The sequence below is a fragment of the Salarias fasciatus genome, chromosome 22, assembly GCF_902148845.1.
Source record: "Salarias fasciatus chromosome 22, fSalaFa1.1, whole genome shotgun sequence".
In the NCBI taxonomy this organism is placed as follows: domain Eukaryota; kingdom Metazoa; phylum Chordata; class Actinopteri; order Blenniiformes; family Blenniidae; genus Salarias; species Salarias fasciatus.
The window spans coordinates 19,049,283-19,063,737 of record NC_043765.1 but is presented as its reverse complement, the minus strand read 5'-3'; the positions used below and the strand labels follow the sequence as shown (position 1 = coordinate 19,063,737).

General features: G+C 42.2%; 1 protein-coding gene across 5 annotated transcripts in view; it reads left to right on the top strand.

Moving 5' to 3' along the window:
* The first annotated feature begins 3,004 nt into the window (after nucleotides 1-3,004).
* Nucleotides 3,005-14,455, top strand: part of LOC115409942 (uncharacterized) — a 37,169-nt gene continuing 25,718 nt past the window's right edge. For 4 of the 5 annotated variants that reach the window (XR_003934037.1, XM_030121299.1, XM_030121297.1 and 1 more), the window contains exons 1-15: nucleotides 3,005-3,303; nucleotides 6,904-6,966; nucleotides 7,133-7,157; nucleotides 7,261-7,278; nucleotides 7,478-7,534; nucleotides 7,700-7,839; nucleotides 7,948-8,052; nucleotides 8,365-8,422; nucleotides 8,510-8,557; nucleotides 8,690-8,758; nucleotides 9,904-10,043; nucleotides 10,249-10,371; nucleotides 10,466-10,523; nucleotides 10,633-10,701; nucleotides 10,968-11,029. Coding sequence is in view for 4 of the 5 variants with exons in the window: in XM_030121299.1 (XP_029977159.1) it covers nucleotides 7,272-7,278; nucleotides 7,478-7,534; nucleotides 7,700-7,839; nucleotides 7,948-8,052; nucleotides 8,365-8,422; nucleotides 8,510-8,557; nucleotides 8,690-8,758; nucleotides 9,904-10,043; nucleotides 10,249-10,371; nucleotides 10,466-10,523; nucleotides 10,633-10,701; nucleotides 10,968-11,029 (936 nt within the window). In the remaining variant the exon portion in view is untranslated. Of the gene's footprint in view, nucleotides 3,304-6,766; nucleotides 6,967-7,132; nucleotides 7,158-7,260; nucleotides 7,279-7,477; nucleotides 7,535-7,699; nucleotides 7,840-7,947; nucleotides 8,053-8,364; nucleotides 8,423-8,509; nucleotides 8,558-8,689; nucleotides 8,759-9,903; nucleotides 10,044-10,248; nucleotides 10,372-10,465; nucleotides 10,524-10,632; nucleotides 10,702-10,967; nucleotides 11,030-14,455 lie in introns of those variants that run through there. The other variant, XM_030121298.1, reaches the window with a different exon arrangement.

The following is a 14,455-nucleotide window of genomic DNA, read 5'->3' as shown; positions in this document are numbered from 1 at the left end:
CAGATCGTAATATGATTCATGGGGCATCATTCACCCTCTGACATTACACTGAAAGGCAGGCTAGTCCTGAAATGTTTTTCAGTCTTTCACTTTTTGTCATTTCTTTGTTTTTTGTCTGTTGTCGTGTGGTCTGTGTGTTTTTGACAGAGAGAGAGAGAGAAATGCATGTATGTATGTGTGTTGTTTTTGTGTTTTTATTCAGGACAGTACTAGGAGTTGATGGGAACTGTGTCATTTAAGTTTTTTTGAATTAAAATGGCATGACCCAAAAATACCAGGTGTGTTGTTTTTTTTGTGTGTTCCTAACATTTTGTTTTTGTTGCTGTTGAAAATATCCTTTTTATTCATCTAATTCTCTGAGATGGTGAATTTTAGGTTTTCATTATCTATGAGCCACACATTTCCAGGAAGAAAGGCTTGAAATTTTGTGGATTTCTGTGGATGTTCTAATTAAACCAGATACTTTAGAATCACTTTTCACTAGCTGGTTGTTAAGTAGTGAAATAAACCCAGACGGGACAGATTGAATCGCTTTACTCTGCCTCCAGGTTCTTCACAGAAAATACAGCTCACTGTGGGTCAGTGTGGAGGCTGTGGTGGAGAGGAGGAAACTGAACAAACTGTTATCTATTATGGATAACTCTGACCACCCTCTCCACCACACACTGGACAGACGGCGGAGCTCCTTCCCCAACAGACTGCTGCAGCTCTGCTGTCACAAGGACAGACACAGGAAGTCATTCCTGCCACAGGCCATCACTCTGTACAATAACTCTCACCTGGCCGACAGAGGAAACTCAGCGGTGTGCTGCTTAGGTCCATTTCTCTGGATAGTAACCTTATCCTGATAATATTTATCATCCTAGCAGTCCTTATTTTTCCTTTATCCCGCTCAGCATACTTTTCATATCTTCTCTCTCACTTTCTCGTGTCCTTAATTTTACTCTTTTGACTGTACCCACTGTATATGTATGTATGCGCGGGTGTGTATATATGTGGATATGGGTTTATGTGTGTATATGTATGTATGCATATATGGGTATCTGTATATGGGCATGTATGTACCTGTATTAATGACACCTGTTTGAACTCATCAGTATAAAAGACACCTGTCCACAACCTCAAACAGTCACACTCCAAACTCCACTATGGCCAAGACCAAAGAGCTGTCAAAGGACAACAGAAACAAAATTGTAGACCTGCACCAGGCTGGGAAGACTGAATCTGCAATAAGTAAGCAGCTTGGCGTGAAGAAATCAACTGTGGGAGCAATTCTTAGAAAATGGAAAACATACAAGACCACTTCTTGTGTTTGGAGGAGAAAGAATGCTGAATTGCATTCAAAGAACAGCATACCTACTGTGAAGCATGGGGGTGGAAACATCATGCTTTGGGCTGTTTTTCTGCAAAGGGACCAGGACGACTGATCTGTGTAAAGGAATGAGTGAACGGGGCCATGTATCGTGAGATTTTGAGTGAAAACCTCCTTCCATCAGCGAGGCCATTGAAGATGAAATGTGGCTGGGTCTTTCAGCATGACGATGATCCAAAACAAACCGCCCGGGCAACAAAGGAGTGGCTTTGTAGGAAGAATTTCAAGGTCCTGCAGTGGCCTAGCCGTTTGACCTCTCATTGCCAACAAAGGGTATATAACAAAGTATTGAGATGAACTTTTGTTATTGACCAAATAGTAACTTTCCACCATAATTTGCAAATAAATTCTTAAAAAATCAAAATCAGACAATGTGATTTTCTGGATTTTTTTTTTCTCATTCTCTCTCTATGGTGACAATTACAGGCCTCTCATCTTTTTAGGTGGGAGAACTTGCACAGTTGGTGGCTGAATACTTTCTTTGCCCCACTGTATAGTCTTCATTGTTATTGTTGAGAATATATTTATTTCTGTGTAAATTATATGCATAGAATTTATTTTTTGTTTTTTTATGATGCTGCTGTTGCAACACCAGAATTTCCCAGCATGAGATTAATAAAGTAATACTCTCTCTACTCTACTCTCCCTCTACTCTACCTGAACTAAAGAAGATGCTAAGAAGAAGACTGGAAGAACATCAGACTAAATCTGGATGAGAGACAATGATGCTAGACACCATGGGCAGAACAAAACAATCAAAGGAGTATTTTAGAGTTCTAGTAGTTTCTAGTAGTTTGTAGATATGCATATAGTTTTGAGACAAATGTTGCATCTGAGGCTTTACCATTTATGGTTTTTATCATGTTGAAAATCAGTATGAATAAAAATAAAATATAATTAATATGGAAGAAGCAATATTGTGATGATTTAAATATAATAGCAATAATAATCATAAAAGTGATCATAAAATGAAAATGTAACAAAATTAATTAGAATTGTGACTATATATAACAATGCAATATGATTATCAGAATCATACAATCATATCAATAACAATCAAATACAATATACATCCTTAAACAAATTCTATCAATAAAAACCTCAGCCTGAACAGTTTATGAGTTAATTTCGTTCTGTTTATGTCTGTGTGTCCTCCATGCCTGATTTTTATAAAAAACTAGAATAGAAGCTGAAAACTGGTCGATTTATGATCACTTCTACGGTGAGACTTATCAAACTCCTCAGTGTGCCGTGGAAGCAAGGTCCACTCCGCCACGCAGGCACGTGGTGAGGCGTCTCCGTCTGTGTGTGGATGGGAGGAGGATGGGAGGAGGATGGGAGGAGCGGGAGGAGTCACTCACCTCACCGCCTACAAGCAGCAGCACATCGGAGGAGGTTCCTCATCCTGCCTCCAGTGTCCCGCAGCAGCATCAGATGAGAGGACGACGCCTTCTGAAGCGGCGCGCTTCAAGACTGCGGAATCATGAACAGCATCAGGCTGCGCTGCCAGGTCGGTGTATACACACACACACTCACACACGCACACTTTGCATTGTAGAGATTTGACGCTTGAACTTTGGCCACGTTTTGGCGTGGATCCTGTGACACCCGCGTTTCAGTCGGTGTCATGAAAGAAAGTTACCATGTTCACGCGACCCCAGGGTTCGCGCTTTTCCGTTGCAGAGAAGTTTGACTTTCAGGCGTCAGATTTGAGAGAGAAAACGATGTTATTAGTGGGTGTGTTTTGGAGTGACGGCACGCGCAAATCGAGGCAATGGCAACTCGCCAACTCACCGTTGCAACTTGCTGCTGGTGTTGTGCAGAGTTTTGCCTGCACGCCGGGAGATGTGCGGGCGCGAGCGCGTCCACGCGGACGGTGTGCGTTTTCTCTCCGTGCTGACGCGACTCTGCTGGAGTGCTCATGAGCCCAGGTAGAGTTGAACTATGGTAGGAAAAGTTTGCTCCTTTGCTTCTGGTGTGTTAGCAGGCAGCAGCTAGCGGCTCGCGGCTCCTCCAGGAGGATGAGAGAGAACAAAACAAACAAACCCAGAGTGATGCTGGACTGAAGGGGAAGCTGACCTCAACCTACAGATGTTTGTGTTCTCTATTAAAACAAGGTCATTCGGCACTGAAAATATTTTAAATTTTGGATAATATCAATGTTTTGAATTAAACTGACAAGCTTTTTTCTCTATATCGCCCAGCCCTACTCACAAGGTGTGTTTGATCCTTGAATTGACAAATGTATTTCCTGGTTCAATTAGAGAAGTGTTTTCCTCACAGTGCTGTTCACATGCACTATGAGGAAACATGCAAAGGCATCATGAAGACACCTCACGTTTGATAAAGTGTTCCTAACAGGAGTTTTTCACACAGAAGCGATGATTGTTACTCATCAGGATGATCTGCAGCCAGGGACAGTCTTTTCCTCCACAGTTAGGGACTGAAGTTTGTTCTCCAAGACGACTGAGAACCTCTCCTTCTGGGGTTTTATCGAAGAATGGTCGGTCCTGACCTCAACCCACTTTAATGGTGGCACACCCAAACCACCCCAACCCCAAACAAAAAAGGGCAGCAACAATTTAAAGATAAAGCTGTTCTGTGCAGCGTGGGTGGGTTAACTGTGCTTCAGGGCAGCATTTCCTTTAAAACGTGCTTCCTGATGTTGTGGTGACTGTGCCACGGGCCAAGTGTGGCCGCCTCTTATCACACAGCACACAATCTTGTTTAGACGACACGCTGACCTTCCTTCCCTCGGCACACAGCCGAAACAACTGCCATGCTGGCTCTCCTTCCCCTGCATCTATTTTTTACACTCTACACATTCAGTTAATTTAGCATGGGGGCTAAAAAATCAAAATGTTGCATTTTGTAAATGCTTAACAATGCACACTGTGATAGACGGACACACATGGGCCCAAAGCATTGTTACATTTAAACTGCCATCAACATTTCAACATCAGACTAGGGGCGTATTGCATAAAAGTAGGATTCATTCATCCAGGACAACTGAGATATCTCAGCTTAATCTCTTATCTTAGGCACACAGTTCAACAGGCTCCAGATGAGAAATATGAACAGCCAATTAGAGAAATGCCTAGTTAACTGACGGAAAGCATCTCTCAGTTTTACATAACTGTGCGAACACAACTTTACAGTTAACAGGCAGCATCAGATTTAGAGCTGCACGATTTGGGGAAAAGGTGCGATTGGCGATTAGTTGGACAATATTGCGATTGTGCTTGCGATTTAAAAAAAAAAAAAAAAAAAAAAAAGTTGGTTCATCCTGAGTCTACAGACTTGCTTGGTTATCACTGGGAATAAATCAAGGAAAAAGCAGAGATTTTAGAGGATTTTAATTGTGTAATAATTCTCAAAATATCCAAACTTACTGTATACAGTGTCCAGCACAACAGTACTGTTTTATTTTTATCCAAAATAACACAATTATGCATTGTACAAACTAAAAAGGCACATCTCTGTAAACTGAAAACGGTGTGAAGTATCTTCTGTGTGATACATACACTGGAATGATGACACAAAACTTTACCACAGATAGGGTTGGGCGCTATGAACAAAATCTTATATCACGGTATCAGAAATTTCATATCACGGTAACAGTATATATCACGGTGTGTATTTTTCCCCTGTAAATTCAAATAATTGCTTAAAAATAACCAAACTGTCACATTTGCTCATTGTCCCGTTTTGTTTTTTAAACTCCGGTTTATATAACTTCAATTATTAAAAAAAAAAAAAAAAAAAAAAAAAAAATCACAACTTGAAAGAAAAAAAGACCTGAGTTTTTAGCGTCACTCCTGGAGCCGCTAGTCTCTGCATCCGCCATTATGGCTCCCACCTCTCCTGGATACGCTGGTGTTGTTCGCGAGCGCACCCTGTGCTTACCTGGCCAATGACACGCAGACAAAGGTAGGACTTAAATGTTTCCTGGGTTTCAATATCCTGTTTTGGATCAAACGATTCCTGTAACTGTAACTGAGACTTCTGCACCTTTCAGCAGGTATTTGGGCCACTCCTCTTGAGCAAACTGCTCCAGTTGCCTCAGGTTGGAAGGGTACCTTTTCCAGACGGCGTGTTTCAGCTCCTTCCAAAGATGTTCGATAGGATTTAGGTCAGGGCTCATAGGCCACTTGAGAATAGGCCAGTGTTTTTCTCTTAGCCATTCTTGAGTGTTTTTAGCTGTGTTTTGGGTCATTGTCTTGTTTCAAGACCCATGACCTGCGACTGAGACCGAGCTTTCTGACACTGGCAGCGCATTTCTCTCTAAAATCCCTTGATAGTCTTGAGGTTTCATTGTACCCTGCACAGATTCAAGACACCCTGTGCCACATGCAGCAAAGCAGCCCCAGAACATGACAGAGCCTCCTCCATGTTTCACAGTAGAGACAGTGTTCTTTTCTTGATATGCTTCATTTTTCCTTCTGTGAACATAGAGCTGATGTGCCTTGGCAGCAACTTCCATTTTTGTCTCAGCTGTCAATAGAACATTCTCCCAGAAGCTTTGTGGCTTGTCGACATGTAGTTTGGCAAATTCCAGTCTGGCTTTTTTATGATTTGTTTTTCACGTTGTTACCATTCTTATGATCCGTCTCTTTAATTTGTCATCAATTTTCCTCCTTCGGCCACGTCCAGGAAGGTTGGCTACAGTCCCTTGAATCTTGAATTTCTGAATAATATGTGCAACTTTCATCACAGTAACATCAAACTGCTTGGTGACGGTCTTATAGCCTAAGCGGATTTATAAAAGATGTAGAACAGCAACATGTCCTCTGCAAGGAATTCCGTGCGCGCGTGCGTTTGTGCATGTGAGAGAGAGAGACAGGGAGAAAGAGAGGAATATCCCGGTTGAAAGGCACATTAAATACTGTTCTGCGCATGTTCGGCTCACACTTTTTTTTTTCTCACAACATGCAGAGACAGCCTGCAGCGCCCTTCTTCCTCTGTGGTTTCTGTGTAAAATAAGGTTGAACATGCAAACGGCACACCTAGTGGCATGAAGTGCAAATGCAGTCACGGCGTCGTCTGTGCGCCGCGGTTTTGAATGGGAACAGGCGAACTAGGCAGCCGCCTCGGGCGCAGTGTACAGGGGAGGGCGCCGTGGCCGTACAAGGGGCGCCCCGACGCTCCATGTTCTGTGTGAGCACTGCTCTGCGCCGCTCCGACGCTGCATGCAAGTACCGCACCGCACCGCTCCCCACAGCCCAGCACCAACCACCCAAAACCCGCCCCCCGCCGTCTCGTCTCATCTCGTCTCGATCTCGTGAGACATCTCATCTCGTGGAATTTGTGTCTCGTCCCACCCCTATCGTTCAACCCTAATATGGTGGTTTTTGCAGTCTTGGAGGAAGTCCTGTTTCCCCCCTCAAGGCTGCTCACTTGATCGTCCTTGGCTGATATACTGATTTCTGCTGTTGGCATTCGTCATGTAAACCGGGCCTTAATGCTTCACTGTTTCATACCTTATCTTCTTACCAGTGTCTGCATGACTGATGTGCGTCGTCTTCTCGTAGGTCTGCCTCACCTCCTTCAACTCGGTGTACTCATTCAAGTCACATGTGCAGTCACATAGAGCGGTGAGTGTTTGAAACATGTACATATTGCACTGTGTGTTGTGGTGAACAGTTTTACTAGGTACTGCTTTTCATTTTATTTGGCAACTTGTTGTCTCGTATTTTGACCCATGCAGAATTTTTCATGACCGATGAAATTAATTCACCTTTCCTCTATTTTTACCCGCAGAAAATAAAAGAAATCTTCCAGAATGGTAACGAATGCTATTTGTTTGTAGATGTGTGTTCAATTTGTGCACTGAGCAACATACTAACTCAGAATTCCCTGGTTTGCTTTTGCATTTTTCTTCTTCTCAGATAATGTCGTCATGTCTGGTAAGCTTGTCATCATTCAATCCTTACGTATATCATGCTCCGCTTAAAACTTATCAAGGCCTCTTTATCATGAAGTAGTTCAAAGAATAAGATAAGTCTGCATTGATATGTAAATAACAGTAGCTGCCCACTTGTAGATAAAGATGAAGTTACAGCGAGCTGTGCTGACTTTGTTTCCTCTGTCATGCTTTTGCTCCAGATTACCTTCCCTACATTGTTTTTAAGAATTCAAAACGCAGTAAAGCAGATTTTGTTGGTGAGTATTTTACACTTAACTTTGAATATTTTCTATTTATTTTATTTCAGCGCATTTATTCTGTTTATTTAGCTGACTTTTGAAAGTGTGTCCAGCTTTGGGACGATCTGCTGCAGGGATTCGTGATATACCTAATAATTGTTTTTATTTGTCCTTTCTGTCCAGGTTTGTCTTACCTGACGCTGGTTTTTGGTGCCGCCGACGTGAGCGGCTGTTTTTACCTTTGCCACGTCTGTCGCTTAAAATGTCCACTTGAGGGCATTTTAGGCCATCTCCGTTCTGAGGACCATGTTACAAACTATCTTGTAAGTGTTGCTGTCATAAGAGGAGTGGGTGGGTGGGGGAGAACTGGTGTTGACTTCACAATTATAATTTCAGTCATGATTTTTTTTCTTTTTTTTTTTTTCCTGTAGAGCATTGCAATGCCAAATGCACTGATATTCTCTTGGATGCCAGTGGGGAGAAACAAGGCCCCACCTTTGTCTTCAGAATGTATGAGAAAAAGTGGAGAGCTTCAGGTCGGTACGCAGACTGCATTCGAATATTAACCCGTTGTGACTTGATTGACTTGAGGATGTGCAGTGTGTGCTGGGGTCAATTATCCAGCATGCTGTGTTGGTCCATCGCACAAATTCTCCATAAAATGCATTTACATTTAGTTTTTGAAACGTGGAAAAGTTTGACTGCTTTTGCAAGCCACTGCAGCCTTGCTGCTGTATTTCAAAGTGAAATCGAGAGGCGACGGTGATGCTCACCCTCGATCTTTTATTAGCAGATTTACGTTGATGTTGGGAGTGTTCTTACTTGGATGTGGATAATTTTGTTGGCAGATGTTGCAATTACCCCAAAAGGTGCTCACTGTGTTGAAGTCCAGTTTGTATTCTGGAGGTATGTGATTGGAAGATTTCTATGTGTAGGATTAAAGACTAAATTAATGAATTATGTTAAACTGTTGAATTGTGTTCTTCTCTACAGTGATGCTCACGCTAAGTGAAAATGAAAAACTTTACCAATGTCTTCAAGGTTCGTGCACATTTTCTGACGTTTTTTTAACCTGTATGTGACATAAAACTACAGAACAGTGATTCACGAAGATGTGCTGAGACAAAAACGTGACGATATTGTGTCTGAGTTCATGTCTGTGTTTCCCTGTAGCTGCTTTGCCAAACCCTGACCTCGTCAAAAGTTACCAAAACGACTCCAAGAGGAAGAATCCACTGCTCGGTGAATAAATCTACTGCACAAAAAACAATTACCGTATTGGCCCGAATATAAGACGACTCTGATTATAAGATTCAGAGTCTTATAATGATTCTATTTTTCAAATATTTTTTCAAATATTTTGTAAAAATAAAAATATGTTGAAGACAATAAGATTACTCATAAAATAACTTTTTATTGTACAATTTTTTTAAACTCACAACAGTGATAACATTTCACGTGATTTAAGATTAAAAAAATGTTACTGCAGTATTAAAAAATATATTCTCTTTCTCAAAATAAGCAACAATTAAGTAGCCTCAAAGGTTCAATAACTGCATTAATGATGTAAATAACTTTATAACTATCAAGTTGAAGTTCTATTCAACTTCATGAACATGAATAATTCAGCCCTCCATGAATGTTGGATTCAGTTTGGCATGTAGAGAACAGTTCTTCAGGAAGAAAGCATGAGATTTCAGCTGGTCTGAGCTTTTATTACTTTCTCCTGAAGGCACTATAAAACTGAAACAAACCAGATATACATATAAGTGAACAAATACACAAGATGTATCATAACACACATCGCTGTCTAAAAACACAAGTCAGTATTTAAAATCAAAGCTGCTAGCTCGATGCTAACTATTAATGGAAACGCCATTAACATGCTAACGGAATTAGCATCTGCGTTGAAACTTCAAAACAAACTGACAAACTCACAAGTATCAATTTCACCTCTATCCTGAACATCAACTAAGTATATTCGAGTACTTGCAGGCAGATATTTTCGATGCGCTGTTTGAAATGAACCTTAGAAAAACAAACACCAGCCACACTTGCTCAGTCTTCTTCGCACACTGCTGTAGGCTGACACTCTGTCCAACTCACTAGCTCCCCCTGACGGGGTGGCTGAGCCACTGCATGCAAGCAGAGGCAGTACAGGTCACCGGGACTTTGGCTCCATCTCGTCCTCGATTATAGCACCACCCCATTTTTGAGAATACCATTTCTGGGGAAAAAAATATCGTCTTATATTCAGGCCAATACGGTATTCAGATAAATTCAAACCGTACGTGTTCAGAAAATGTTTCTGAAGCACAGTTTGTTTCACTTTTAGTTGTTTTTCAGCTGCTGTGTCTGTTTCCCCTCCCCCCCCTTCCTTCCCACAGGCCTGCAGCACATTGTTGAATGTGTTTGCGTGGGCCGGAGTAATGAGAGATCCTACCTCTGCACCCTCTGCCACCTCACAGTGGCTGCACACATGATCATGAAGCACATCCTCAGCTTTGACCACGTCTTTCGCTATTTTGTAAGTACAACATCAGAGATAATGTTGGTGATGACTGTTACCCCACATTCTAATTAAAAGAAGCATCTTACTCTTTTAATGAGTAATACTGGTTTATCAACGAGTGTGGATAGACCAGAGTGTTAATGAATAACACGGGCACAGTGTTAATGAATAACGTACCGTAAAACCCACAATCCAGTGTCTTTCTTCTTTCTTGGTGCAGGAGGAGTGGCATCCCTCCACACTCTTGTCAAAGGCGAGCTACAAGGAGGACAGCTCCTTTACCTCCACGATGCTCAACCTGGCAAAACAGGCAGAGGAAATTCAAGGATCCACACAGATGAGGGTAATCACAGTTTATGGTTCTGGATTTTTTCCAAATCGGATGTTTTTAAATTTGCGTTGATGTGAAAATGTATGATTTTTCTTTCATTCCGTAGCATGTGAGTCTGGAGCCTGCTGATTTCAAGTCTGTGAATTCCTTGTGTTACTCAGAAGGTTGGTGTTTGACTTTTTACTGCGTTAATTTGTATGATCGTTTTATTCTCTCAGTCATAATTAATCCATATTTGCGGTTTTACGAACCCATGGTTTGTTTTATTTTCAGCTTTAAAGAAGCTGGAATTGATCCAGAAGTGCAGCTTGGAAACGAACATTGAACCTGGAAGAAAGCTTGGTAAAGTATTACATTTAGACCATTTTTTTTCTGAATACATTTATTTTTATTTTTTTTTTTTTTGAAATTTCATCCATTTTTTTTTTTTTGTCTTCAGAGTTGATCCTGAATTTAACGCATGAAATCAGCTTTGTATTTTCACATGTCTAATGTGCTCTTTTTTTTTGTTTGTTTTTATAAAATTGAAACTCAGATATATTTTAATGCTGTTAAAACTTTTAAAACTTAATTTTTAAGAGCCATGACATGACTGCTTGTCTCCGTAGAGCCCCGTTCACCTTCATCCTGCCCCTCGTCCTTTCCCTCGATCTTCAAAATATCCTGTCAGGTAATGACTTTTAGTTTCTTTTTCAGCACACTGTTGCTTTTATTGTTTTACCTGAAGGTGCCTGTGTCGTGGAAAGCATTGAGAATATGTCTCTAATCCACAGAGGATGTTGTTATGCCCCCACCCTGCTGTATAGTAGATCAGATATTGTCTTATTAATATAATATTGATAATAAAAGTTTCTTTCAATGATGTACTTTCATACAAAGAATCAGCACAAACCTGTGTGAGCTGTTCGAATGTCATGGGATGCTGGACTCCTCGTAACCGAGGCCAGACGACATTTATGCTCATCTGATTGCAGCATGGTTAAACTTAACAGTCACTGAGCCAAATGGCGCCTCAGAGGAAGGAAGCGTGTGTCAGTGGGCATTGAAGGAATGCACACTCGAATTGCAATGTAAACACCGTCAGCCCTGTCTGCCAGTGAAGGAAGCACAATGAGATTTAACTGCAAAGGTTCAATTTAAGGGCAAACAGGATGGCTTGAGGGAGACTTTGGTCAAGGGACAGATCTTGGGGTCCCGAACAGGTTTTACAGACAGGCCCTCAACAAGATTACCAGATGGAGTCAGAACGATAATGCCTTAACTAATGACACGACACGCCCAACTAGTGTCAGAGGTGAACTCAGGAGTGGATGACCTGCAGTAAATCTACTTCTCTTTGGTTCTGCGATCCGCCATGGATGACTGTGTCCTCATTTGGGTGAAACATTACACGAAGCGATGGCGCATGATAGCACAATGAATGTGAACTCAGTCTGTCGCCGTTTGTCCTCCCAATCAACAAATGTGCAGGAAGAATCTAGGCTACTGATGGCAGTTCTTTACAGATCCAGTCTTTTCCTGTAGTCATTGCACAAAATGGAGAAGAGTTTGTCACATTGGCCCAGTTTACGTGGGTGTTTTTTCAATCCGATTGAAAACAGTGGTGTTAAACGCATAGAGCCCTGGGTGAAGTGGGTTGTACCTTCCTGTGACATGCGCACAAAGTCTCTCACGGAACTTTCAGGTCTTTAGCTTTGCGGCCAGCAGTCCTCGGCACCGAGGAGAGTGTTTTTTATCTGCTGTATATCTGCTCAAAAAATGTTCCAACATCTCCATGATACGCTGCTCAAGGAGCGAGCGCTTCCCCAGCCGGGGTACTGCTCCGCAGGCCGATGTTTCGAATTAACTGGTGTCCGTGCTAACTTGTGACCAACAGTTGTTGAAAAACTGAAACTTTTTGCCATTGTAGCGAACGTCGGTTATCTACAATTACAGTAAATGTATAAGTTTGGAGTCTTAGGGCCAGCGCCCACATACTGCGAAACGGCTCTGCTGCGCTGCGCCGTGCAGTTCACAGCACTCCTCAGCAATTACGCACCCATTGAAGTCAAGTCGCGGGCAGAGCGCGCCCACTGCCTGCGCGAGTGCTGCGTCGAGTGTCCGCCCGCCGTCGTACTGCGGAGGGCTCTCCGCACAACTTCGGTCCAGGTCTATTTTTGCCAGAGGCGCGCAGCGGAGCCGGAGTCAATTTCCCATCATGTCAAAGCACCAACAGGAAACCAAAAGAGTGCAACATCCGTTTTATTAAAACAAATTACTACAGAAGTTGGCTTTTTTTTATATTCCTAGGCATATTTATATAAGTATCTATATAGATTACTATTGAAGCTGTCACACATGTTTTTACATGTAAATAAAAGCGTAAATATACACTTTCATGGAGGAGTGTTTTATTTTGAAACCTGAACACGCTGTGGCGTCGCAAAACAAAGGAGTAGTGGAAGTTTTTCAAACTCCAGAGCAAGCATGACGAAGAGAAACTGATCCTGGAGGAAGCACAAAATACTCTCTGACACCAGTAATCCTTTTAATAAAGACACTAGCAGAAAGGAGAACACTTGGAACACATGCACGAAACGAATAATCCCCCGTTCAATCCGCTCCACTGTCGGGCGTCTATAGGAGACACGGAGGCGGATTATCGATCGGTGTAGACCACCTCGTACAATCGGATCTGAAATACAATCGGGTCCGAGTGAAGCGGATCCACTAGGGTGTTTGTATGACACGTTTACAATCTGCTTCACCTTACAATCCGATTATACGGGGCCCATGTAAACGTGACCATTGTGACTCGGAAGACGACTAATTTCAAGACTTTAGGTGTCGCTGCGTTCAGATATTTAACAAAAACAACAAAAGCTCTAATTTGACGGCGCAACTTGGCCGTTGATCAGCGGCGGAGGCAGCGCATTCCTATTTTCGACAGGCGCAGAAGAGGGTGTCTGGCTGGTCCGCTGCACTTGCGCCGAGATGGGCGTGGCGGCGCACCAGGGGGAGGGGTCGACAGAATCAGCTGGGCCAGTGAGAGTTTAGTGCAGAAGGTGTGAGCAGGCTGGGGAGCGGAGGATCTGATGACACTGACAGCTTGTCAGTGTCATGAAAGATGCACAGAATCACTCATGAAGCACATAATTGTTTTTATTATCTTCTTTAACTCTCGAACAGCCAAGATGGTCTGACAGACCGTTTGGGTTTTTGGAATTCAAATAAATCTGTTAAAAATAATTCCCCTGTCCTCTAATTCTTTGACTTTTCCTAAATATGTGTGTTGTATGTTTTTCTGAAGCAAATAAGGTCCTAACAATGACACAAATAATATTACAAAGCATTTATACCTCCAAAGGCCAACAGCGTCTCACAGACCGCTGATAAAAAAAGACGCACTTCACGGGGCTTTTTTTTTTCCTGCTATTGATTTGTTTTGGTTCATGCGCGCATCTGAACAGGGAGCTAGCTCTTACAGCAGACAATCAGACAGACGGCCAAAAATATCAACCAAATCCCAAAAGAAAGACAATAAAAACGGGCATAAATAAGAGATATAAGGTGGAAGAAGCTTTAGCAATGATACAGGAGGTCAGTGAGGGGGAATCGGATGGCGGAGACGTGTCGGACATCAGCGATCTTTACTGGAGTGAAGAGGAGGAAAGTTCTAAATCAGAGTCAGAACAGCCACGGGCCAAACAGCGAAAAAATTTTTAATCCTGCTGCCCCAAAAATGCCCGATCGACCTCCGGCTGCTGTACAGTCCAGCAAAAAACCTGCAGGGGCGCATGGAAGCGCTCACGCGTCACCTCCAGGTATAGAGAATTACTGTAGGCTACTGTCAGTTTACAACTAAATAATTATAACATAAAATGGTGCAAAAAAATAAACTAATGTAATAAAATTTAACACAACAGTGAACACGGTAGTTGACAGCAGGAGCACTGCAGCGTCTCCAGAGGTGCCAATTACAGATTCAGGTAAAATATTATATCCTCCATCAAAGTACAGCAAACCATGTATTTTTCGTTTCCAAAAATTAATTTTAGAACGAACACATTTTCTGAATAAATACCTTTGTCCTGTGGAGCCTGCAGTCCCAGAATCA